Raw genomic sequence first — 26,344 nt, 5'->3', positions numbered from 1 at the left:
ACATTGATTTTAAATAAAGAGACTAGAAATTGTTAGATATGCACAAGTGATAGCCACATATTTAAATCCCAGTGGGATTTAGAAATTTCTCAAAACTTCACATCTTTGGATGGAAGGTGGCATGAATTTAGTTAGCTAGTTTACTGTTTAATGAGTGCAGTATATTTTTCATTTTCTCAAATCTTGTAGGATTTGTTTGTTGACCAAGTATATAGGTACAAGTACAAAAATGTCAACAATAAACTTATTTAATAGTAAATATTGGCCCCACAATTATGACTCATACTTAACCTCCAAAAGAATTTGCTCACTAAATGTATTTACACTTGGTTTAAATCACATCAAAAAGTCTAGCAAATACTTATTTCCAATGGTATTAAGCAAAAATGCCAATGCAAAATTCAATAATTCTTTCAAAATTTAGTATCAATCAGAACCTTTAGGAATAATGTTAAGACTGATTAACTCAATAGTGCCATCTGAATCCTTCGGACATACTTTCTGAAATGATACCTGTGTAATCAGGAACACAGCATTCATTCTAAAATAGAGACTTCATGGCAGCTATCACGGGATGTTCAGAACAAAGGTGTACCCCACATAATCACAAAATTTTGGAATAAATCTTAAAGGAGATCTGATCTAATCTTCCTTGTGAGACTCGATACCCGCCCTCCAAGAATTCATATTTCAAGTTTCTTTACCATCTTGATCGCTGACTCCCAAATTCAGACCTGAGTTTAATACTCTAATATCGTCCAAGAGAAGTAGAGAAGACAGGAGCTAACAGCTTTATTTTATGTCACCAAAGAATATTTTATGTGAGAAACAGCACCACTGACTTCAGTAAAGTAAGTGAGGTCCAATATATACAAGAGGAGAAGTCCTAAAAGTATGTCTTTAGATTAACTGTATCAAAGAAGATCAGTAAAGATATCCTATCAGTATCATCAATTCAATAAACTTTTCAGCCTATCATTAGACATACTAAGTCACCAAACAGGAAGCTGTTTCAACTACATGATTTTCCAAAAGACCTTAAAATGGCAATGACAGCCCCAGGCTTACACTGCCAGTCAGTGGAAGAGCAACAACTAACATTCAGGCTGCCTTACCAAAAAAAAGTAGTTTAGTGGTTAGGATGGGTTATGGTCTTGGTTCATGAATAAAACGAACGTCATGCACAAAGAGATCAAAGGGATATTGGTTAAGGGCGGGGGGGGGAGGAATAGTTCTTAAAAGGCTTCTGAGAAGCTCTAAAGAAAGAAGAATCATAAGGCATTAAACTATTTTAAAATCAAATCAATTCTAATTTTCCACTAATATTGAGAAAACAATCTGGAAAAAAGCCCAGAAACTTACGTTTTATCTCTACTTCCTCTCAGGCCATTTTTGACTGCCTGGTAATAAAAAGGTACTCTCTTATTTATAAGATGAATGCTAGACACCACAGTACTGCTATCAATAGGCCCTGTAAATTATAATACTCAACTTGCAGCCAATTCACCTCCAACTCTGTAGTCTTCATGCGTAATTGGCACATATCAGCACAAAGATAACAGGGCTTAAGGGGGCACTACGGAGGTAAGGAGAACAAATCTAAGGATTCTCAGGAAAACTGAAAGCACCACCTCACCTTTCCACTGGCTTAACAAAGAAGTTAGCCTGACACTAAGTATGCCAAATAGCACTATGAAATCAAAACCCTCTGGGTTCCAACGTCATTTTTTTAAAGGATGATTCTCACAAAAATCAGTAATATTTTAAGCCTGAAGATTCCATTTCCTAGAAAAACATATAGCTACCTTTGCTAAGGATCTACTGATGTAACAAAGTCATCTCAAGGTGAGAAGAAATTCCTCATTCTGTACGTGTTACCCTAGGCCCAAATTTCCAGTGCTGTTTTGGTGATGAGATATAGAACCCTGACATAGGAGGTCGACAAGAGATTTAGCAATCTCTGTGGCCTACGAAGCAGTGGTCTGTGGGTCTTCCTCTGGCCCTCCCTACCCTTGGCAATTCTCTCCAAGTCTCTCTGGGTCCCTTTCCCCCTTCTGCTTCTCCCGTGCCTTTCCCTCCTCTGCTCTGCCTCTGCTCTATGCCTGTCAGTCCAGGCTTACTGCAGGTCTTCATGTTGGGACTCTGGGCTACGCGAGTTTCTTATCGCTGACAGAAAAAACGGGAATGACTGGTTTATAGCAACTTTAGATTGGGGCATCCCCAAAGTCTGAATCTGACTGCCTCTAAACACAAGGAAGAATCAAGCTCATGATTCAAGCCTGTTGAACCAGCTTCCGCTCTTTTCTACATATAGAACGAGTGTTTCACAAATAATCTCTGTGAAGTTTTAACTTCCGCGCATCACTGCTTCCCCTCATTTTAATCACTCAAGCGCTTGTAAAAAATGCCAACTGATTATATTAAACTAAATAAAATATAATTAAAAATTCTGGTATCGGTCAAAATATGATAAATTTAGAAACAGCAACTTTATTCCTCTAAATAAAATTGTGAAATACTTATATAGTAATTCCTTTCCATCAAGTTAAGTAACTGAAAGTCGACTGTCCTGATTTTATGCAACTGGTCATCTTTAGTTAGTATGACATAACCAACAATCAAATACAAATTAGTTGCTTAAATTCAGGATACATACCTGGGGATCAACTGGAATAAGGGAAAGAAAATCCAAACCTAAAACAAAAATGCTTTGTTAATAGTTGTCTCATATTTTGGAGACAAGAATTATTTCCCAAAACCATTTTGTCTTTATCATGAGTCATTAAACATTTGGGTAAGTGCTTATCATTCTACCATAGAGAAGTTCGATACCACAATCAGTGATATTTAAAGTGCATAAAATGCCAAAATGAACATATTCCCTCACAAAACAACTGGAAAAACCACCTCCCAGAGACTTAAGGGACCAGTCCAAACATTTCCAGAGAAATAAGACTAGCCAAAGCAAACTTTTCCCCTTCATCACTTAACAGAATGAGAAGCAATAAAAATGATGAGAGAATGATCTGGATTCGGACCATTAAAAAAAACATACTTAGGCTCTTAAGATACTTCACATTTATTTTTTAGAAATACACCACATTGAGCTTCATCTAAAATAGCACTTCTCAAACAGATGTCTGTTTCATGGATCGCTCTCTGTCACCTTGTCCCCACATCAAGAGTCGTACACAGTTCAACGCTCTGCACAAAGCAAGCACTTGGCTAACTGCTGCTCACTAACAAGTCAAATCTTAGTAGGGATTACTGGGTTATAAGCTAATGCAGTTTTCTAAACCAAAGATCTGGGATTCTCCAATTATGCTTTAGAAACAGGAATGTGGAAAAGTTTGCCCAGTAATACAATTTTGAAGTATTAAAATTATAACAATAAATAAAAAAAATTTCGGCTCTGAAAAGTCTAGCAATAAACTTCAAAATCAGTCCCCCTAAACCTCTCTGACTGAATTTTAAAACATTAAAAAAAAAATTACTAGGTATAGGTCAGTGAGACAGGCCAATTTCTGTTTAATTCTCTATGAACTTTTATATGCTGGCATTCAATGTCACCTCAAATATAACAATCATACAGAATAAAAGTCTGATATTAGACTGTTACTCAAAATAGAGAATATTTGTGGAAATGATATTTAAAATATTTAATAACCAGTATGAGTAATTTACACCTCTTTTAAAGTCTATTTATTCCCTTATAATCTGTAAGGATATGATAAAAAGGCTTATCAAGTGATACAAGCTATAGCACCAATCATTTGAAAGAAATCATTCAGTTTCTAAAACATTTTTAAAAACTGCTGATACAGCTTTTCACTCCGTATGCCTGTCACTAGCTGTATGACACAAGGGAGTCTGAGCCAACACTGGACAAAGGGGATCACAATTAATTTTTCCAATGACTTCCCCATTATACTCATAATCAGTACATGACATACCTCAGTCAGCTGAGAGTTTCTCTTCACATTAATGATATTATTCAGTAAATCCTCTGCTTCTGCTGAACAATAATTCAAAATCTGTCTAGCCCTTAAAATACCTTCTGAATGTTATATATTCAACATTTTTATTATTGACTAAGTCACAAAGATAGTTTATTAGCATGTCCTTTAATTGACTTAATTTTATTAATTTGGTTTTGCTTCAAATGGTGCAACATTTTTCTTTTTATAATAGCTTCTGCTTTTTATAGCCTACTTAATTTTATATGTTCAACCACTTTTAATGTTTGTTGAATCACTCGGTCCATTTGAATAACTTAAACCTTTCTTATAAAGCTGAAGAAAGTATTATCTCTTGCAATATTGTGTATGAAAGCCAAATCACTCAAAAATACGCATTTTCTAAATGTTTAACTATCCCCACTTCATAACTGCAATTTAAATAAATATACAGGCCGGATACAATTTTCAAACTGTGCAGCTCCAACACTGGAGGCTGCCCATCAAGGTGCAAAGATTCTTCGTATTTTCATTATTTCAATTCCCAGCTCTTCAGATGTACTTTAATTCTTTTTGATGATCATTTCACGTGTGCCAGTCAATATATACTGATAAAAGATTTAAGACATTTACTTCATCTGTATCTTTTGACACCTTATCCAAGGATAACGGAATACGGGTTGACTTATAATATGCCATAATAAAACAACTAGAAATGTTTCTAATATTGGTTGAAACTCTTGACTGTGTCCCTAGCATTACACAGATGCTCTCCACACAAAATCAATGTTTTAAGTCAAATATTTCTCACTGAAACCATTTTTCTCAAACACTAACACTGAAGTCTGATACAGTATTTCAGATGTTATTTCTTCTGACAAGAAACTTTAAACTATCATCAAAGTCTTGCATCTCACATTTTAAGTATACTTATTAAAACTCCTATATGAAATAGATAGAGTTTCATGAATATGGATTAAAATGTTACTGCCCTGTTTTGTAGTTTAGTAAAATGCTGTTTTCTTATTTCACCATAAGTTTCAACTGCAGCATGTTGTACTGATATATTTTTATGCCCACCTAAGTATTTCATGGTTGAAAATGCTCAATTATTTTTAACTAAAAAGCAGGCAGTGTTAAAATTCTGATGGTACATTCTAAATATTGTTTTATTAACACTGATAAAATTGTAGTTTTTAGATTTTAAGTGCTTATGTGAAACTGACTCTACATGTCTTATTAATAACACCACATTTTCCTTGAGCCATGAACTTTAACAAAACATGATTGCTACATGATTAAATATGTAAATGTTTAGCACTTTCCAATTTTAATGATACAACTTTTGAGCACCATTCACACCTGACAATATGGCACTAGCAATAATAAGGCAGTCATATTTTTTCTTGAAATAATCAAGCTGTTTTCCATTCCATAAATACAAATTATTTGTTTTATTTTGTATTCATTGTTGCACAGTATCAGGAGGTGTTCCAAGCTGCAGTTCATTATTAATATCATTTCTTCTTTGTTCTCCTGCAGATTCAGAAGATTCACGTTTATGATGTTTAAAAGGAATGTTAAGAAATGTATTAAAACTTTGTCATCTCTCCATTCTTGATGTTCTATTTAATATTTTATTATAAATTATTAAATTTATAAATATCAAAACTTTGCACAATAGGACTAATTACATAAAAATTATGCACAAAAACCCCAAAATAACTGCTAACTACAAAAGAGCACATTAACAATAAAACCAAAGTAAAAACTAAACTATTTAGATATAGTAATTGCTACATAATTCATAGATGATGTTAAACTGGTAATTCTTCTAAAATACAATAGATTCTATTCTGATCAATTTATCAACTGGTAAGAAAGCACTTGAACACCTCAATAACCAGTATCCCCATACTGGTTTATACTGGCCAAATATCAGCCCTGCATATTAGTCTTAGTTCCTTAATACCAACTTGAAATGTATTTTACAAAATACACAGTTAACATACCTTATTGTTTCTTAAATCTGCACATTTTATAAATAGTCTCACTTTATGCCCAAATTTTGAATTAACGTAAATTCCCTAAAATAAAAATTCTCCCAGACTCACATAATTTGAAAACAGAGCAAGTGATTCATAAATTGTGGCTATTCCTAGATGGCCAGGGTCGCTTTAGTAAACAAAAAGGTTTTTCAGCATTAATTTGTATTTCAAGGTTTTTAGGAACACAAATTCTTCCAGAATGCTTATTTATAACACATACTAAGACGATATGTGGACACTCTGCAACCTCATTTAAAACTAGACAAAGTTAAAGGAAAACACGGCAGTTAGGAATTAAGTATCTCTGAGTTCCGTCTGTCTTATGGACCATGAAACCTCCCCTGCATCTTGGCATCAAGTTTTGTACACAACAAATAATTTTTAATTGGTGCCGACTGGGCTTAACAATGTTTTAAAATACCAATTCCCCAAGTACATATGGAGTAAACACAGTTAAGTTGGCTTTTTGAAAATTTTTGATAGATACTATTATTGGTCTATTTGTCTTGATTAAATTTTATTCGAATAATCCGAATAAATTTCAAGTGGCAAGATTACACTAGGCCAGATAACACAACTACCGACTGTTTCAACAACACAAATTTTGCCCAACAGAATATATACCATGCTTAAAATAAAGACCTCACTGAGAGGGTAAAAAAATAAACTGTAGGTCAAAATTAACTTCACAAATCTAGAAAAGAAAATTAAGAACAGGAGAAGGGAACTGTATTCCATCAAAAGGGCCCCTCAGAAAAAAGGGAAGTCATGAATACAAGAGGCACTGGTTTCAGCTTGCTCAAATCTGATTGACAAAAAATGTCTACGAAAACAATGGCTATGGAGGGAAGAAAAGTGGGCGGCACAGGCTGAGGGGGGTTCCAAATTTTATAATATGGCCTTGGTTCTAAGGTAATTCAAGCAGCACTGAACTTTTCAAATGTTAATATACACCTAAGAGATATCCCTAAATATTAAGCAGTGCTCTAAGGAAGCAGCTGGTAGATCCTGTTTTTACAGAGGGATAAAAGGCCACAGGGTAAAGCTATGGGTAACGTTAACCCCATTCTACCGCACTATGTTCTGAAGCTGTGACGGACTACCAAGAAGATCATGAGAAAATAATCTTCTGAACCTGTGAAGCTTCTATGATAAAGAAAATATCTCTGAGTACAAATTCCTTAGGAGGGAGAGTAAAGTCCATAAAATTTTCCTACTATCCTACTATATTTCCAATCATCAGGAATCTATAGATTGGTCTGTAGTTAAAATGACAGGAAATGAACGTGATGCATTAAAACAGATACTACCTTTAAATGAAGCCTTCAAATTTCCTTAGTATTTCTGTTTAAATTTTGACGCTACATTTGCTCCACAGATTAAGAGTAAAAATAAATAAAACTTGGTAACAAAGTACAATAACTCTTCACATACCTGGCAAATCTGATGACATGCTTGATATTGGCGTGTGGTGGAATGGTACTGAGTAGTCTGTTAATGAAGGCGGAATAGCAGCAGGATCAACCGAAGTCACACTGGGCACCCTTACAGAAGATGGCTGATACATGAGAACCCTGTTTTAAATAGCACGGGAAATTACAAACAATCTGGCTGTTAGTTCACAGGAGACAAGGGCTGCACCACTGGGCATTCTCAGCTGTAAGTGCACTAAGTTTCAACACAACTACACGGCGGCTACTCACTACACAGTCCTCCACTCTACTCTCCTCTCTCTTAACAGTCTTCATTTTAACATGAATGTACGCTGGCTCGCAGCAGCAGCTGTGACGTAAGAGCAAGTTGGCATTAAAACATCATGTACAGTGCTGGAGCAATACAGAAAACTGTCATCCACAACAGAAATATACTGTACATAGGCTCTTATTATAAATGTATGTGTAACACAGATGTGAATATTAGTAATTTTATCTATAAAGACATTTAGAAATAAAAGAGGACTCCAAAGATTTGACATAAATCATGGCACCTTTATAAGTGAAGCTACTTACTATAGCTAAACCAGAAGCTCTTTCATTCTAACCCAAACTGTGTTAATTATCAGCAATCTTATCTGAGAATCACCTGAGCAAAGATAGCCAATCCTAAAGCCAGCCAACCTGATGACAATAGGCAGCAGTCAGAAATTAGAATAAGATGATTTCTCAAGATCTAAGACAAAATATCCGAAAATAAAAATGTTAAGTTACTATGATACCATCTACTCTAAAATGGTTTATAGACTATGAAATTAACTAATCATGCTAAGAATAAAAATTACACTTAAAAAATACACTATAATTGGTTTTATTCATATATATATACACACACACATATACACACACACACACCATATATATATATATATATATATAAAATATATATAAAATCAGCTTTATAATTTCAAGAAGCAGTATAATTAATCATCTTTTTTTAAATGTCAGGAATAAAGAGAGATGACTTGGCATTCTATCTATTTAACCTTCATTTTCTCTTAAGTTGCCCAAGCTCAACAATTAGAACCTCACAAGAAAAACATCTTGAATGTACACAAGAAACTAAGTAATGTTAGGGACTCTATGGCTGCTGGTGGCCATCTTTTTTGTCCATCATCTAAGCGAGGCTGCAGGGGTAACAGCTGCTCTCCGAGCTTCATGATGTCACCCAAGGACAAGAAGAAAACAGATGCAGGAAAGTCAGCCAAGAAAGATAAAGACCCAGTGAACAAATCTGGGGCCAAAACCAAATAGGAACAGTCCAAAGGCAGAGTTTGGAACCTAAGATCAATAATAACCTGGTCTTGTTTGACAAGGGCCCCATATGACAAACTCTGTATGGAAGTTCCCATCTATAAGCTAGTAACCTCAGTTGTCTCTGAGAAACTGAAGATTCACAATTCCCTGGCCAGGGCAGCCCCCTTCAGGAACTCCGTAGTAAAGGACTCCTTAAGCTGTTTTCAAAACACGGCGTTCAAGTGATTTACGCCAGAAATACCAAAGGTGGAGATACCTCTACTGCTAGTAAAGATGCATAAACAGGTCCCAGCAACTGTACACTTTGAAAAATAAAATTTATTAAATAAAAAAAAGGAGAGGGGACAGGAGAGGCACAGGGACATTAATGTTAGCAACCCAAAGCACTGCCGGTGAACTACTGTAAGCTTAATGAGAGAGGCACAGAATTATGTAGTGGGAAGGGATCATTACAAAAATGAAGAAAGTAAACCCAACAGCAACTGAGCACCATGGTCACCAAGCTAGACTGAGATGACCACTAGGACCTCCAGATGCCCTTTCCTTTGGTTGAAACACTTCTGCTTACTGCTCCGATTATTACATACTAGCGATAAGTATTGCTTACATAGTTGCAGGACACTTTTCATACTCTAAACAACTGACAAAACTATTTCATGATCTCAATTTAAATCTCAAACCACTGAAATAATCACAACCTATTTAGACACTGGAGTCATTCTAAAACTAGTTTGCATGATGACATGAGGATCCTGTGTAGCTCTTACTCTATATTCTTTGTCAAAAATACAGACGTCACTGGAAAATGAAGTCATCTTGAGAGTACATATATAGCTGTTTTGGCAACTAGGTTATTCTCAGCATAGTGAATAAGTAACACAGGTCAGAGTTCAGAAGTCTTAAAAATGGATCTATAGGAAACATAACATGCTTGAGAAAATTAACAGAAGCCTGGTATTTCAAACACATTTTCCAGAGGTAGTTGAAGATGGAAGTCATCATCCAAAGAGCAACCTGCCTGGCTTAGAATCAGAAGGCTTCTTGGCCTCCGATGTTACTTGGAGACCTAAAACCACAAGCAGGAGGTAAGCAATACTAGAACAGACTGACTCTGTGGAGGAGGAAAGAAATGAACTGGGGATGAAATCAAGTAAGTTATGTTGTATTAAAGCACATCTTTTCTTAGAGGTTTGAAAACAGTGGTCCTCTACAGGGATGAAAGTACAACAGGTAATCACCAAAAGTATTTTCAAATTACACACGATCCTACCTCCCACACAGGAATGTGTATCTGTAATTGGGGGAGGGACAGGGGCTAAGAAGGAGAGGGACTGGTATTCTCATGCTGAGGAGGGGGTTAAAGTGGCTCTGATTATTCTGGCTGTCTCGTAGTACTAATATCTTAATCGTATTATTTTAAATGTAAGAGACAAGCTTTTGAAGATACACACACACATCACACATGTGCACATGCCTGTGCCTACCTTCCTCCTGCTCTGCCTTCTCTTCCTTTGATATCTCACACTGAAAAGTTTCTTTTGTCTTGATCCTGAATTGACCTCTGAACTTGAGTCAGATTTATAGGAGACAACAACAAAACTCACTCTCCTCCCCAGCTCCATTACCTACACCTGTAGCATCAAGTCAGCGTCCCAAGACACAGTCTATCACCATAGTAACATCTGATTATTGCACAGGTTCTGTTCTCATAACATGAAACTTTAAGTAACTACTCCTTGTTTCTCCAATACAAAATTCACATGTGAAAATGTCAAAATCCAATGAAGGTATAAATTATTAGGTCAACATCTAAAACCCTAGCAAACATCTAAAAGACTAAATTATTTTGTGTAGATTAATTTCTATTACCTGAACTTTGCAACCATTAATACAAATTCCATTTTTATAGAATCGGTAAATTAGTCGGTTGTGACCATTATCAAATTATGCACTAGTAGCAGATTTGGGTTCTAATCAGAATGTTCACAAGGACTACATTCAGAAAGGTAAATGATTCTAACATCTATGCAAAAAATAGATGTATTTATAAATACAGAATAACAGGGACCATGGAGAAATGTAAATGGCTATTTCTGATGGAATTATGGGTATAAAAATGTTTAACTATAAAGTAATAAAAAAATTTAAAGTTTGTAACATGTTACTGCCTCCTCACAGGACTGGCAAATACACACACAGGCATAGGTATGCATTATCCATGTGTACATATATATTTTAAATTTTTCTAGCTTTATCCATAACATCACAGCACAAAGGTAAACTGCTAGGACACTGCTAGAGAGCAAATATTAGTATTCCAGACCGTGTACTGGATCACTGAATTCATCATACTTGGCCCAGACTTAGATGTCTGAAAATGAGTTAACAGTTCAATAACTTGAATTTTTATCCATAAATCTGAAATCCCCTGTGTGCTCCCACTTTATCATACAAACATAAAAAAGACTGAATTTTGTTACCAATTCCAAATGAGTCTTAATCCACAGAAATACTTATCTCTATACTTCTCTATGCCTGTCTTTAGAATACCTTATTAGTGACAAAGTAATCATTCCATGGTTCAGGGAATGGGGTGGGGACATAATATTTAAAATTATCTTAAATGTAGAAAAATATCAGAGGTTTTTCTAACAGTCTTAGATTAAGGTGCCAGTCTCTTCTGACAGGTACTATATGACCACCACATTTAAGGACTAGAGTAGGTATTCAAGGAGAGAGGCTAAAAGGATTACCATCAAAATGTTAACAGAAGTTATATCTAGGTGGAATGCATTCTACCTCTTGATTATAAAACAACTGTAAAATTGTTTTTAAGAACAATTTCTAAGGGTGCCTGGGTGGCTCAATCGGTTGAGCGTCTGACTCTTGGTTTCAGCTCAGGTCATGATCTCAGGGTTGTGGGATCAAGCCTCACGTCAGGCTCTGTGCTTAGCAAAGAGTCTGCTTGGGATTCTCTCTCCCTCTCCCTCTGCCCCTTCCACCACTCGCATGCATTCTCTCCCCCTAAAATAAATAAATAAATCTTAGAAAAAAAGAAAAGAACAATTTTTACTAAAACAATACCTCTTAAAAAATAACTGCTCTCTGGAATGTACCTGAAAGCAAGTTGTCCTGTTTTCTCATTCTCTATTCTTTCTCATTCGCTTACTATCATCAACCAAGAAGTCCCACGATAAACTTACGCAGCAGAGGAAAACCATGAAAATTCTAGATGCTGAGCCACAAGACAATATGAAAAGGATGACCAAGAACAAAACCGGAAAAGCATTAAGAGTTGGAAGGGATTAGAGATGATATAACCATAGCATGAATCTCCATGACACCCACTAGGACAGGTGGCATCCACTCTACCTCAATACAGAAAATATTAAATTTTAGCACAAAACATCAACTTTCCTAGTGTTCAGCTCCAATGGAAAGTCTTTCCATGTTATCTTCCCTCCACTGGACTTAGATCTCCCAAATGTTATAACATAGAATAAACTTAATCCACTTAATCAATGATTCCCTTTTAAGAACTACAAGATATTCACATATTTACATATTATATATTCTCTTGTCCTGGCTTAACAGCTTCAGTCCTTAGACCCATCCATCCACCATGCTACAGTATGCACTATTTACCACCTTGTTCCCATCCTCTCATAATCAACACTGACTAAAATGATATTAAGTAAAAATCATCTAGCATTGAACAGAATAAAAGTAGTGTGGGTATATATCCTGGACACTATGCTTCTTTCATTAATGCAGCCTAAGAATAAATCAGCTTTGGTGGTAAACCCTTCAAACCATTAAATGGATTCTGATATTTCAAAGAGTTTCTACCAGGAATGGCTATTAATGAACTAAATACCTTTCCAGAATCCATTAAGATGACTATATAGTCATCCTTATGACACGATCCATTTTATCAATGTATTTCCTAACAATAAAGAATTCCTGGATGAACCCTACTTTGTGGTAATGGATACCATTTTAAAATATAATTAAATGATTTTCTAAGACTGAATTCAGAATTTTCACTGGTCTTTCTATTGTGAGCCAGCTTCATTCTGTATGGTTGTTAATACGTAAATCTCATTTGGATATTGGGAATTAAGTTGATTTCATGGAATGAGCTGGGTAGCTACAACTTCTAGACTTCTTAAACCAAAATACAATGAGTATAATTCAATTTATATAAAATGTCTAGAACTGACAAATTCACAGAGATGGTAAGAAGATGAACGGCTGCCTAGATTTGGGGTGTGAATGGGGATTAACTACAAGTGAACATGAAGAGAAGTTTACGATGTGTTGGGAATATTCTAGAACTGAATTGTGATGATGACTGGGCAACTCTCTGAATTTACTAAAATCAATGAACTGGGCAACTTAATAGTTAAGATGGGAAAATTTTATGGCATATAAATTATACCCCAACAAAGCCATTAGAAAAAATAAGTGCAATGAGAGGCCCAAAGGACAAGACCGGCACACCCAAGTCTAACACAGTTTGTTTATGGGATGTCAGGAAAACCCTCTGCTACTAACTTGAAGATTTCAAAATTTCTAAGAAGCACCTGTTGCTAGATACTTAGAGCTATCACTTACTACATAAAACAGCTATAGCTTCTACCACAAGAGTCATAAAACATACATGCTAGAACGCATTTACTTGCCCCCAGTTTGCCCTGGAGAGGATGAAAATAGGAAGGCAACCAATTTTTATTGAAAGACTACCGCATGCCTGACACTGAGCCTAAGCTCTCTATCTTATTGAAACCAGACGATCATCTTATGAGGTAGGCATTATTTAACCCCATTTTACAGAGCAGAAAAAGGAGGCTCACACAAGTATTTCAGTCAAGATCCCAGAACGAGTAAGCAACGGTATCAAAACTGGAATCCACACTTGTCAGATTCCCAATGCCACACTCCATTTTTACACCAGGCTTACTCATGTTGGTCTGCGATGCCAAATTTAGGTTCCAGAAAATGACAAAAAAGGATCAAATATGAAATAAATACTTAGACACGAGAAGACTTCAACTCTCACTTCCCAAAGATGGTAATAATTTCTTCATCAAAATTTTCTCTCCTTTAAACAGGTGCTCTCTTGAAAATATTTCAACTTAACAAACGCCAATGAAAATAGCCTTCTAAGGTTATGCAACTCTCAAAAGACATTTACAAACCTGTACCAAGAACAGTTAGTTCCAAGTGTAATAAGCAATAGTGAACTATAAATTAACAAACCCTTTGGTTGGGCTGCTTTGTGTTTCTGACATAAAGATGCATTTCCTTTTGGCAGGAGGGTCTTCCTCTTCATCAGAAGAGCTTTCTATTGTTAGGTCAATAACATCCACTTTTTTCTTGCTTGTCTCATTGGCTACAGTCACTGAACAAGGCTTACTGAGGACACTTGAACCTGATGTAGGGAAGAGAAGTAAAGAAAAAAATCAAAGGTGGGACACAAATAAACTCTAACCATAAGAGTCTTAACTGTGCAGCAAGTCCAGGAGAATATATAGCCAGTAAAGCCACATACTCTGCCTAATGGATAAACACTAACTCCTTAACTCCAGACACCTGTTTGTAAAGTGACTGTTTACCTGGGGAGAAGGAGTAAGCTCTATGCCTTGCCAGAGGGTCAAAGCCTCCTTCGGACAGCATGCTCTTACGTCCCCGGTACTGCCAAAGGATTTGTTCAGATTCTGCGGCTCATGCTGTCTCCCCAGGTAAGCAGTCATTTTATAGACAGCCTAGGGTTAGGGTCCAATCTCCAGCCATAGGCTAAGAGTGCATGGCTTCACAGGCTGTGTATTCTCACAGATGTATGACACTGTTAAGTCAGAATCAGATACTTCCATTCTAGCAAAGCAATGGTACTCATGTCAGAGAACGTATAAGTCCCTCACCATAAGCCAGAACTTGGTAAAAATTTAAATCGTGATGAGCTGAAAAAACTCCAAACTTCTCATTTAAGTTATTCAGACATTTAAAGCTTTTTTTTTTTTTTAAGATTTTTTATTATTTATTTGACAGAGATAGAGACAGCGAGAGAGGGAACACAGGCAGGGGGAGTGGGAGAGGAAGAAGCAGGCTCATAGCAGAGGAGCCTGATGTGGGGCTCGATCCCAGAACGCTAGGATCACGCCCTGAGCCAAAGGCAGACGCTTAACAACACTGCCACCCAGGCAGCCCCTAAAGCTTTTCTTATCAACAATCTATTAATCACTTATGTCCTCCTTCTGCCACATATACCATATGTTAACTCACCATTTCATAGAAATCATTATGCCCCGTAATCTGTTTAACAAAAAACTAATGCCGGCTAATAATGGAAAAGCAGCAACTAATCAACTAAATCACTATTCTTCTTGAAGATGAGGGAAACCTTGATCATTCTACCTACGGGTTCAGTAACAATCACAGCAGAATGAATTTTTTTTCAAGTAGGTTCCACGTGGGCCCAATATGGGGCTTGAACTTACGATCTTCAGTTCAAGAGTTGCAAGCTCTACCGAATGAGCCAGCCAAGTGCCCCAGGAGAATGATTAATATTGACATCGATCTTTTATTTTTACTCTGAGTACCCATTATTCATTACATTGTTAGACTGTCAAATATAGTCAGCATAAACTTAAATGCAGTGAGTGAATTATGTCAGATAAAAAGAAAACTTTAGGTTCACCTACAGGTTTCAATTACTGTAATTGCCCTTAGTTTCCCCACTCAGTGTGGATGGGTATAGGGAGTTGAAGGCTGAGTATACACCCTAGGTAACCAAGGCAATGGTCAAATTCCTTTCCACAAAGAAACGGAAATAATCTGCTCACTTTTGTAGCAACTAATCGATGAACACCCCATCCTCCACTGACAGATTCTGTGGCCTCTCTAAACACCTCCACTTGCAGTTCCCCCAAAAGATACTCTAAAAACGATCCTGAAAAACTGTCCGTAAAAATGTCATTTATAACTTTTCATTTTGTAACAAACACCATATATTAAAATAATTTTAGATGACTGCTTCATTTACTTTACATATAAAAATATACTATGAAAAAGCTAATTATAAGATGGTATAAACTTTAGCACATTTCTTAAGGAAAGACTAAAAATCATTTGGGGGAAATTACATATGTAACAGATGATCAAAAGGTAAAGTTCGCAAACTGAGCTGCGAACGTAGTTCTAGTGGCCAAAGTTAACAATAAAGACAATGCTGCAGGAGTCTCATTGCTTTGCTCTCTGTGGCCATTCTGCACATACTTTCTATTTTTGTACACGGCTGGCTGGACACTTTCATAGCTTCTTTCTTCGGTCTCATTGGACACCAAGTGCCATCCTCTTGGAATTTGATCTCATCCACATCAGAACAGTCATTGAGAATTTCCATAAAAAGCCTATAAACCAATTAAGAAGTACATAAATGTAATCAACAGCTTTGTTCAAAGGGCAACTAACAAAGTAACATGTACACTGACTTGGAGACAAAAGTAATGCTATCTTTTTGGTGTTTCAATATTTCACACTTTACAACAACTATTACATCCCCTTACTCCTAGGTTTTAGATCTTTAATGAGCAACATAAGTGACTTACTGTATCATCTAAGTAGCTAAGTATCATCTAAGAAATCAGTGACTACACAGAAAGACACCTGGAGACTCCTAACTGGGACTGGCAGTGAAGAACCACCTCCAACACAACATATAAATCAAACATAACCAAATACAAAGGTTATTATACAAAAAATAATTTATAAGCTTATTATCAAGAAAAAAGGATTATGGGGTGGGGGGAAAAGAGCATTAGGGACATAAAAAAAGTCTCAATAAATTTAAATTAACTCTGTGTACAAATTATGTTCTATGCCCATAATGAAATTTGAAATCATCTTCAAAAAAATTTGTGGAAAATGCCCAAATATTTGGAAACTAAACAACCAATGAGACCAAAAAAAACCAAAACAAAACATAAAAATATAAATTAGAAAGTATTTTGAAGTGAATGAAAATGAAAATATAATAAAAAATATAGCTAAAGCAGTACTTGAAAGAAACAAATGAAATAGAAAAAAGAGAAAAATCAAAGAAAACAAAAAGCTGGGACTATAAGATCAATAAAATTGACAAACTTCTAGTCACACTAAGGGTCAAAAATAAATAGATAACCTGAGGAAACCCACATATATTAAAGAAAATGAATCTGTAGTTAAAAATTTTATCTCAGAGAAAATTCCAGTCCCAAACATCTTCACTAGAGAATTCTACCAACTATTTGAGGAGATATAATACCACTTCGCAACTCATTTGTATGAGGCCAGCATTACTATGGTATTAAAAGCAGACAAAGGGGGCGCCTGGGTGGCTCAGTTGGATGAGCCTCTGACTCTTGGTTTCAGCTCAGGTCATGATCTCATGGGTTGTGGGATTAAGCCCCGTGTCCAGCTCTACGCTCAGCACAGAGTCCGCTTGAGAAAGTCTCTCTCCCTCTCACTTCACGCCACCCCACCCCACACTCATGCTCTCTAAAATAAATAAGTAAATAAAATCTAAAAAAACAAAGACATTACAAGGAAACAACAGACCAATATCCCTTGTGAGTTTAACAAGCTCAACAGTACACAAACCCAAAAATAAATAAAAAGGGTAACATGATGCTAGGCTAAAATTTATATGAGGCTGTACTGAATGTTTACATAAGCTAACACTTATGTTGGGGTATACTTACCCATCTAAAATTAGACTTTCATAGGCAGCTTTTTTGTCACACACAGGACAGATCCAGGTGGGCTTCTTCTCATTCATTTGCAGATAAAGCGCAGCGTCAAAACACTGTAGATGTGTACAAGTCACTGCACGGCATGGGATTGTCAACCTCATTTTCCCTAACTACAGGACAGGAAAGACAACAGGGGAAACCTTTCAGAAAGGAGAAGAATCACTTATAAAAGTCTGAAAAAATCTTACAAGAAGAGCAAAACGAAAAAACATTCAAACCAGAAGTTATTTCCGTCAAGATCACTATTATTTTCTTTGTATTCACTGACTGCCCTATGACTTTTAAAAGCCCATTTCAGGGGCGCCTCGGTAGCACAGTCGGTAAGCGTCTGCCTTCAGCTCAGGGCGTGATCCCAGCGTTCTGGGATCGAGCCCCACATCAGGCTCCTCCGCTGGGAGTCTGCTTCTTCCTCTCCCACTCCCCCTGCTTGTGTTCCCTCTCTCGCTGGCTGTCTCTGTCAAATAAATAAATAAAATCTTAAAAAATAAATAGATAAAATAAAAGCCCATTTCACTTTTTAAAAATAATTAATATGAAAATTCGCAGGTAGGAAAAAATGTCTCTTTCTCACCAGTTCCCCTATTTAGAGGGAATCACTGTCACCCATCTCTTGCATGTACTTTCATTGATACTCTATGCATAACCAATTATGTATTTTAAAAAATTTCCCAGAAATGTGGCATGCAATACACACAATCCTGTACCAACCGTCACATAATATAACTTAGTGACTGTTTCATATATATCAGTACACAAAAGGCTTCCATGACATGAAGGTATCGTAACTGATATGAAGTATATGATACAAAGAATCATTATTTATTTAACTAGTACCCTGCCCTAGCGATGGACATTTAAATTGCTTCCAATCTGTTATACAAATAATGCTGCAATAAATATCTATAGGATAAACTCCTAGAAGTAACATTTTTGGGTCAAAGGGAAAGTGCATTTGTGACTTCTGTCACACTGACAAAATATCTTCCACAGAATACCTGCCGATTATATATATATATATATATATATATATATATATATATATATATATATATATATAAACACACACGATTATGAACATGAAGTTCAATCTAGAAAGATGTATTTCATACTATTAGTAATACTACTTCTGACTAGATATATATATATCTAAATATATATATATATATATAGATATATAGATATATATATCAATGTGCTTGGTTCCCCTCAACCCTGACAACACAGTGCTATAATTCACTCTGATCTCTGCCAACCTGATAGGTGAAAAATATCCCATTATAGTTGTGAACTACATTTATTTTAAGTTGAGCTTCTTTTTTACTTCTAAGAGCCATCTGTGCTTCTAAGAACCGTCTATTCATAACCTTTTCTCATTTTCCGTTTGGTTATTAGTCTTTAGTTATCTATCTACAGAAGCTCTACATTAAGTCAGCCTCACGTATATGATATGAACTGCAAATATATTTTTCACCTATGAAAATCTTTTACTTGTGTATAATCACTTGTGCTGCTATTCCAATATACTTTTATATAACTATAGTGCTCTGTTCAATTCTTATTCCAATTGGTAGAGGTATACCAACATCAGGACACACACCCAGATTAGATGGAGTCTTTCTGTATAACCTTTCAACAGCCCTCCCTATATCCTTACAGAAAATATCTCAGTTTATAACCAGCTCTGTGTTACTCTGATAGAAAATCTGTTTCTTCCACTAGACTCTAAGCTCCACAAGGACAAGGTCCACATCACACTGTTCACCACTGCAATCCAGGTGTCACAGCACAGTACCTAGAATGCAGCATGCGCTCAGTATTTCTTGACCAGATGACAGAATAAAGAAAAACTAGAAAAATGGCAAAGGGAAAGAAAGGGAAGAAGGAATGACTTCTTCACAGGCACTATAAAGTCTAGAAAACTTCACAGCAAAATTACATTGTTAACTTTGCCAGAGGGGTAGGATTTTTAAAATGCCTCTGTTTGGGGTTTATTTCTCCCCTTTTGGTTTATAATTTCTTTCTCCTAAAATGAACATTTGGCTATTTCGTAATTAAAAAATAATAATTTGGCCAGTCGTCACCATAGCAATAACTATTGTTTGTATAGTTCTATTTACATGGAAGGCACAATGTTGACGACTTTATAGTATAAAGTGACACTTTATATTTAAACCTAACAACTGCACTATATGATTGACCTAGATTATCATCCCCCGACCCCCACTCTGAGAACACCGTGGCACAATGAAGCTAAGTGATAACTACCATTACAAAGTCAGAAAGCAGCAGAGCCAATTTCTGAACCCAGCAGCTCTGGCTCCAGAGTCCATACTCTTATCCCTGTGCTATACTGACTCCATCTGAGCATTTAACTAGAATTCTAAAAGGCATCTTAGAAGTTAACAGTGATTCGTGCAAGTACATAGCACAACAGAACTCATGATTTAAGAAAGAAGAAGAACAGAACTGAGGCAATTTCTCTTCTTACGATATTTGCTTCTGTATTTTCCTTTCCTTTAATAAAAAATTATTCCCTAAGTCATGTGGAATCTAACTGGGTGCTAAGGATTTTTACATACATTTCACAGAATTCTCCTAACAGCCCTCTGACTGCAGAAAGACTGGTGTCTGTATTTCTGCTTTTGAAATGAAGATGCTGAGATGCCGTGAGGCTACAAACACCACACTCACTGAGACCCAGCTGGTGGAGCTCTAACACAAACACAAATGTTTGTTTCCGTCCATGAGAATCCTCCTAGTTTTACAAGATCACACATGGTGCTAGTTTTTGGTTTCAATTATCTACCTTTTCCTGTTTTGCTAAGAGTTTTTGTTCTATTAGGAATGGATGTTGACCAAACACCTATTCAGCATCCTAATGTAATGATCACAGGGGTTTCCCACTCCCCTTTCAATTATTAATATAAAAATTTTTTACAGGTTTTCTAAAATCAAACCATACTTGCATTCCTAAGAGGTATCCTTTTGTTATCATGTATTATTCTTCTAAAATACTGGCTTCTTTTTACTTAGGAATTTTTCATCATTGCTTTTTATTTGGAAACAACCTAAATAATCACTAAAAAAGGCTGACCAAGTAAATTTACACCACACCCAATCAACAAAATACCTTTAGTGATTACAATAAGATATATCTACAGATATTAATAGTTAAGATATACTGTTAATTAAACCACAAAGTATATGTAGCACAATTTTTTCCAATAAACACACACGATTATGAACATGAAGCTCAATCTAGAAAGATGTATTTCATACTATTAGTAATACTACTTCTGACTAATAAACCATATCAACTTAAAATTTTAATGTTTGTTCTATTTGAATAATTTTATAATAAAGTAGGTACTATTTGTTAATTTCCATAATTTGTTTCTTTTAAATAATGCTCTAACTCGGCCTACTATGGTTTTTTGGGGGGTTGGGGGCAACTAGTTCTCATACTTTTGGCTTCAGAATCCCTTCACACTCTTAAAAATTGAGAATCTCGAGGAGTTTTTATGTATATAGGTTATATTTACCAATATTTATTGTAGTAGAAATTAAAACAGACATTTTTAAAACACAAGAATACACAATTACACCCTACATCAACCCTTGGAGCACTGATATCACCAACAGCCAGGCAACCCTATTAAACACCACTGCCTACTCATGAGAGAATGAGAGCAGAAAAGGGACAAGCTGCATCCTAGTATTATTTTAAAAACAGCTTTGACTTTGTGAACCTCTTCCAAGAGTCTCAGGGGCCTCCAATTAACCCTGAGCCACGCTTTGAGAACTTGGTTTTTTTCTTCTTCAGTGTCACTTTCATCTCTCCTGTCACTGCCTTAGAATTTCCACGACATACAAAACTGAAAACATTCACAACTATGGAATTGCTGATTTAATCCTAGTGTCTCACAAGAGTTAATGAGTATTTCCCAAGTTAAAAAAAAGCATTTATTACCAACTGGCCAAATCTGATCAATTTCCTAATACTGATAATGGCATGTTAATAAAAGTTTTGTATGTGTTAAATTCTATTTAGTCAGATGATGGATGATGGATGGATGGATGGATGGATGGATGGAAGGAAGGAAGGAAGGAAGGAAGGAAGGAAGGAAGGAAGGAAGGGTGCCTAACCAATGCAACATCTTTTTTGATTAGTAAAATGTTTAAGTTTTCACTTAAATTCCATTTAACATACAGTGTAATATTAGTTTCAGGTGTATGATATAGTGATTCAACACTTCCACACATTACTTAGTGCTCATCACAAGTGTCCCCCTCAATCCCTGTCACCCATCCCCTCACCCCCTTCCCCTCTGGTGACCAGCAGTTTGTTTTCTATAGTTAAGAGTCTGTTCTTGGTTTGCCTGTCCATTTTTGTCCCCTTGCTCATTCGTTTTGTTTCTTAAATTTTATATATGATTTAAATCATACAGTATTTGTCTTTCTCTGACTGATTTTACTTAGCATAATACTCTCATGCTCTATCCATGTCATTACAAATGGGAAGATTTCATCCTTTTTTATGGCTGAGTAATATTCCCCTGTGTGTGTGTGTGTGTGTGTGTGTGTGTGTGTGTGTGTGTGTGTGTCTATTCATCAGTCAGTGGACACTGGGTTGCTTCCATAATTTGGCTATTGTAGATAATGTTGCTATAAACATCAGAGTGAAATGTTATACAAAGAGTACCTAAACTGATTTTCACTTTACTGTAGCCTAATTAGTATCTACGTAAATTAAGAAAGAATGTATATAGTAAAAATGGCCCCAATCAGTGGTTCCAAACTATGTATGAGTCAGCATCTTAAGAGATAAAAATCAAACCTAGCTCCCTTTTCTAACCCCCAGCCACTCTGCCCACCTCTGCAGGACAGACGTAAAATCACTAGCTGATATCACTAATATAGAACCCCTGTGTAAAACTCAGACACTGTATTCAGAAATATAATAATGCACACGTAGTCAGATCCCTCCTTCAAGAACGACTGTAAAACTGCCTTCCAAAGGTCCCAAGGATAGAGGCTTTGGACTGTGCTCCCCACTACCCAGCCTCATGTCTACTCTGAATCATTTTACAAACATACTGTGAAATAGAACAAACACTTCTTCCACTACCTTAAAGCCATCATTTTCTCTCATTTCTGCCACCTGATCCCAGGGTTCACCTCTTATCCTTCCAAATGCTTCCGACCCACTCTGTGCTTATTTCCTGTCACTGTACCAGATCCAGTGTTACTTCCACAGCCAGCAGGCTGCACTCCTTTCTGCTCTCTTCAACCAATACTGGTATTATCTCTTCCTCAAAAACTCCTTTCACCATCTAACTTCTGTCATCCACCGGTTAAATCTGATCAAAACACCTGTCTGGTGCTCTAATTAACATGTATCATATACTATAGTTAGCTTCAACTTCATGTTAACACTACCACAGCCTTACCACAGTAAGTACCACTTACTCTTTTTTTTAGAAAGTGCTGAGAAAATCAGGTATGATTTTTTTCAAAAAGCTCAAAAGACAGTCTGCAAAACAGACTTAGTGAAAAGGAACTGTTCCCTATCCTTATTTGGAAGGAACCCTAACCACTCTGATATACCACTTTCACTATTTTGAAAATCTGAGAATCCATTCTGTTGTTCTCATACAGAATAGCATAGTGTTTGAAGAAAAAAAGGAAAAAAGTTTAAAAAAACAAGTGCCATGAAAACAAGACAGAAAATGGAATCATGCAGCCACTAGAACTCCTCAGGTAAGCTATACAGAAGCACTTTCCTCCTGACAGAATAGTCTGCTACTAAAACATAAAGGTAACATGAGTTCCCTTCCCATATAGTGACTATGCCTAGAATATAGCCCGCAATTAACATTAACAGGGTTAAACTGTAAGAAAACTGTCAATATTCAGCTGTTTTTGAGCAACAAAATGGCAATTTCCTGTGTTTCAATATAATAGCAATTTTAACACGAGAGGGAGGAAAAGGGTAATGTGAAGACACTCAAAAGAATTCATGCCTCAAGGTTTGCACACAGCATGGAGGTAGAAGAGGAGGTCTGGGTCCAAACACAAGCCCTCTAGGGCTTCTGCCACCACTTCAGGGCATTAATGCCCCCCCCACCCCCACCATGCTGGGACTGCAGACCTTCTCTCTGGGTCTGACAACCACAGGTTCCTATTTCTAAGCAATCCCAATTTCATGCACTTCTATTCCTTTTCAATAAAGCTAAGTTAGTTCAACTTAATGATAATAAATAAATTCAGAAAGAAAGAGATCTGCAAACATCACTTTCCAGGGTAACAGAGAGATGGACTTATAACTAGGATATTTATATTTTAGCCCAATTTGGTATTATGGGATATTGTTAAGGTAACTGGAATAATGTCAGAAGACGAAAATTTTTATCCTTGTTCTACTACTAACTGTGTGATGTGGGTTAGCCAACCACTTTTAGCCTCAATTTCCTCATTCGCAAAATGGGAACAACTCTTCCACACGGGTTTGCTAGGACAGTTAAATTACGGAGCACATCACTGGAACTCAACAAATTATTCCTTTCTCTCTCCCTCTCTCTGACACAATTCTCTCTCCATTTAAATACTGTACATTTCTCACAATGGTGGCTGGTCATGAGGTGCCCCCAAAACTACATTCCTGGTTCTGTGACTTTCTCATAAAGTTCCTCGCATTTGGAAAGGGTCCCCTCCACCAGCACTGATTTTAAAGAAGGCTTCAGCCATTATTCCTGACCTCTCCCATCTCTTTGGTACTCTTAGCAAGGTTACATGTGGTATATATGTCTTCACTTTCTCATGTGAGTTAGTTTTATCTCTCAAAGTAGGATATTAACTTTCTGACAACTTCTTATCAAGTCCTCAGTATTTTCTCCCAAAATTAGCTCAGGAACAAGCACACAGGAGGATCTGAGAGTTTATTTCCAGCCCATAGTCTCTATGTAAAGAGACATAAAAATTATTATGCAACTTAGAAGTACATTACAAACACATTAAGACATCTCAAGCATTGTAACCATTAAACCAGAACCATCAATTAGCACTTATTAGGTGATAGTAATTTTATTGCTATTTTTTCAATACTATTTATATTCTGACCAAAGGAGCCAACGCTCTATTCTCCCTGTGTGTTTACTATTAGCTGTGGATCATCTACAGTAAAAAACTGTGACAGATTATTCTGAACCTAAAGCTCTCTTCCCTCTTCCATACAATATCCTTTTAGGTCTCTCCTTGCTTAGTCATTGTTTGAAGAACATTTGCATTCTTTAGAATTATGTTTAATCATTAAAATTTTTGAATGGGAAAGTGAGAAAAGTTCAGAATTCTATCATAATGTATCATTCACTCCCACACTTACTTATATAGGAAAATTAGTAATTTATAAAAAGTGAAACACCCCGGGATGTTTTGTTGCTTTACTTACAGGGCACATCAAGGATACCCGAAGGCTAGTTGTAGCAATTTCACTATCAGGATCTGCAGTAAGTTTTTCTTTAACTTTAAAAAGAAAGAAAAAGAATTTTAAAAACTTTTTAATTAACTGTGATATTCTGAACAGAATTATAGAAATATATATCATCTTTTTTAAAGTTTCCCAAACACTTTGAGTAGGTCAAGAAACTACAAAAAGAACACAAAAAACCCCCAAAATGTTAAGTAATAATGCACTGAAAACACAATCATACTTCCAGTATTAAAGAATTACAAATTTGCAAACTCTAGATCACATGTTTACTTGAATTTTTAAAATGTCTTTTTAGAAGTGAAATCGCAGGTAAGGAAGAGTTTCAAAACAGCAAGCTGTGTAAGACTGAAGAACAATACAACACTTGGGAAAGGAACCTGGAAGGGAGCTGTACTTGGAGCTTCAGTGCCATCCTCACACTCAGGACTTTTTACTAGGGGGTACTGGCTGCTTCCAACAACTATTAAATTTGTAAACCAAAAAGGCCAAACATTCTTATACTACCTTTGACAACTGAGAACTACAATAGATGTGCTAATGTCTCTGCAATTTGATTTACCAGGTAATGTATACAAGTTACAGTCTCTACAAACAAGCTCACAAATGTATGCATGCTTCTAAGTGCCTAATACCCAACGCCATTATAGAAAAAACGCAAGGAGAGGGGGGACAGTGGAACTGCAGCAGGGCACGAAAACCGAGGGAAGCACTTCCTTGGCTTCCAGCTCTAAGGAGGAAGACCCCTACTGTGCTGTTTAAGGAGATGAGAATGGTTTAAGTACAAGAAAAGCAACACCATTTCAACAGCCCTCCTTGGCCCCCCTTTCAATCTGTAGATCCTTTTCTCCTTTCCGCTTCATTCAGTGTGGGAGGTAACTGGGGAAAAAATATTCTCTTTCCCAGAAAAATGTCTTGTTCAATTAAATGAATTTACTGAATTATTTACAGTTTGACTTAGACCTTTTTCTCTATTATTATACATTGTGAAAGCAAAGTACAAAATAAAACTTCTGAGAAGGCAAATATTGTTGATAGATATCAACACTACTTTTTACAAAAAGAGCTTCTTCATTTCAAATTTTTTAAAATATACATTCTATTACACACTGGAGGTTCTGAAGACTAGCACTCCTATTCTCAAGTCAACGTATGCATCAAAATTACCATCAACCTGACATTTACCCAAGTAAGTTCTCATGAAAAAGCCAAAAATCAGACTAGCTGGGATTTAAAACTGATCCTTGGGAGTGATTTCTGAGAAACGTTTTTCAACTTATAGGGTTCTGAGGGTATTTTTAACTCAAAATTC

The 26,344-nt window shown here is 36.2% G+C and overlaps 1 protein-coding gene and 1 pseudogene across 12 annotated transcripts in view; one reads left to right on the top strand and one right to left on the bottom strand.

The window, feature by feature from the left end:
- Nucleotides 1-26,344, bottom strand: part of PIAS2 (protein inhibitor of activated STAT 2) — a 117,010-nt gene that overhangs the window by 35,758 nt on the left and 54,908 nt on the right. For 9 of the 12 annotated variants that reach the window (XM_087869840.1, XM_087869841.1, XM_087869842.1 and 6 more), the window contains 6 exons: nt 24,994-25,067; nt 17,496-17,656; nt 16,033-16,166; nt 14,017-14,188; nt 7,439-7,578; nt 2,657-2,694 (listed from right to left, as the gene is read on the bottom strand). In XM_087869840.1, the coding sequence (XP_087725966.1) occupies nt 2,657-2,694; nt 7,439-7,578; nt 14,017-14,188; nt 16,033-16,166; nt 17,496-17,656; nt 24,994-25,067 (719 nt within the window). The other 3 variants (XM_087869844.1, XM_045790015.2, XM_087869846.1) reach the window with 3 other exon arrangements.
- LOC123787361 (small ribosomal subunit protein eS25 pseudogene) lies at nt 8,659-9,035 on the top strand (annotated as a pseudogene).

This window comes from Ursus americanus, chromosome 19, assembly GCF_024610735.1.
Source record: "Ursus americanus isolate L20-20 chromosome 19, mUrsAme1.1.p, whole genome shotgun sequence".
In the NCBI taxonomy this organism is placed as follows: domain Eukaryota; kingdom Metazoa; phylum Chordata; class Mammalia; order Carnivora; family Ursidae; genus Ursus; species Ursus americanus.
Note: the sequence above shows the minus strand (reverse complement) of the source record. Positions and strands in the feature narration are given on the sequence as shown.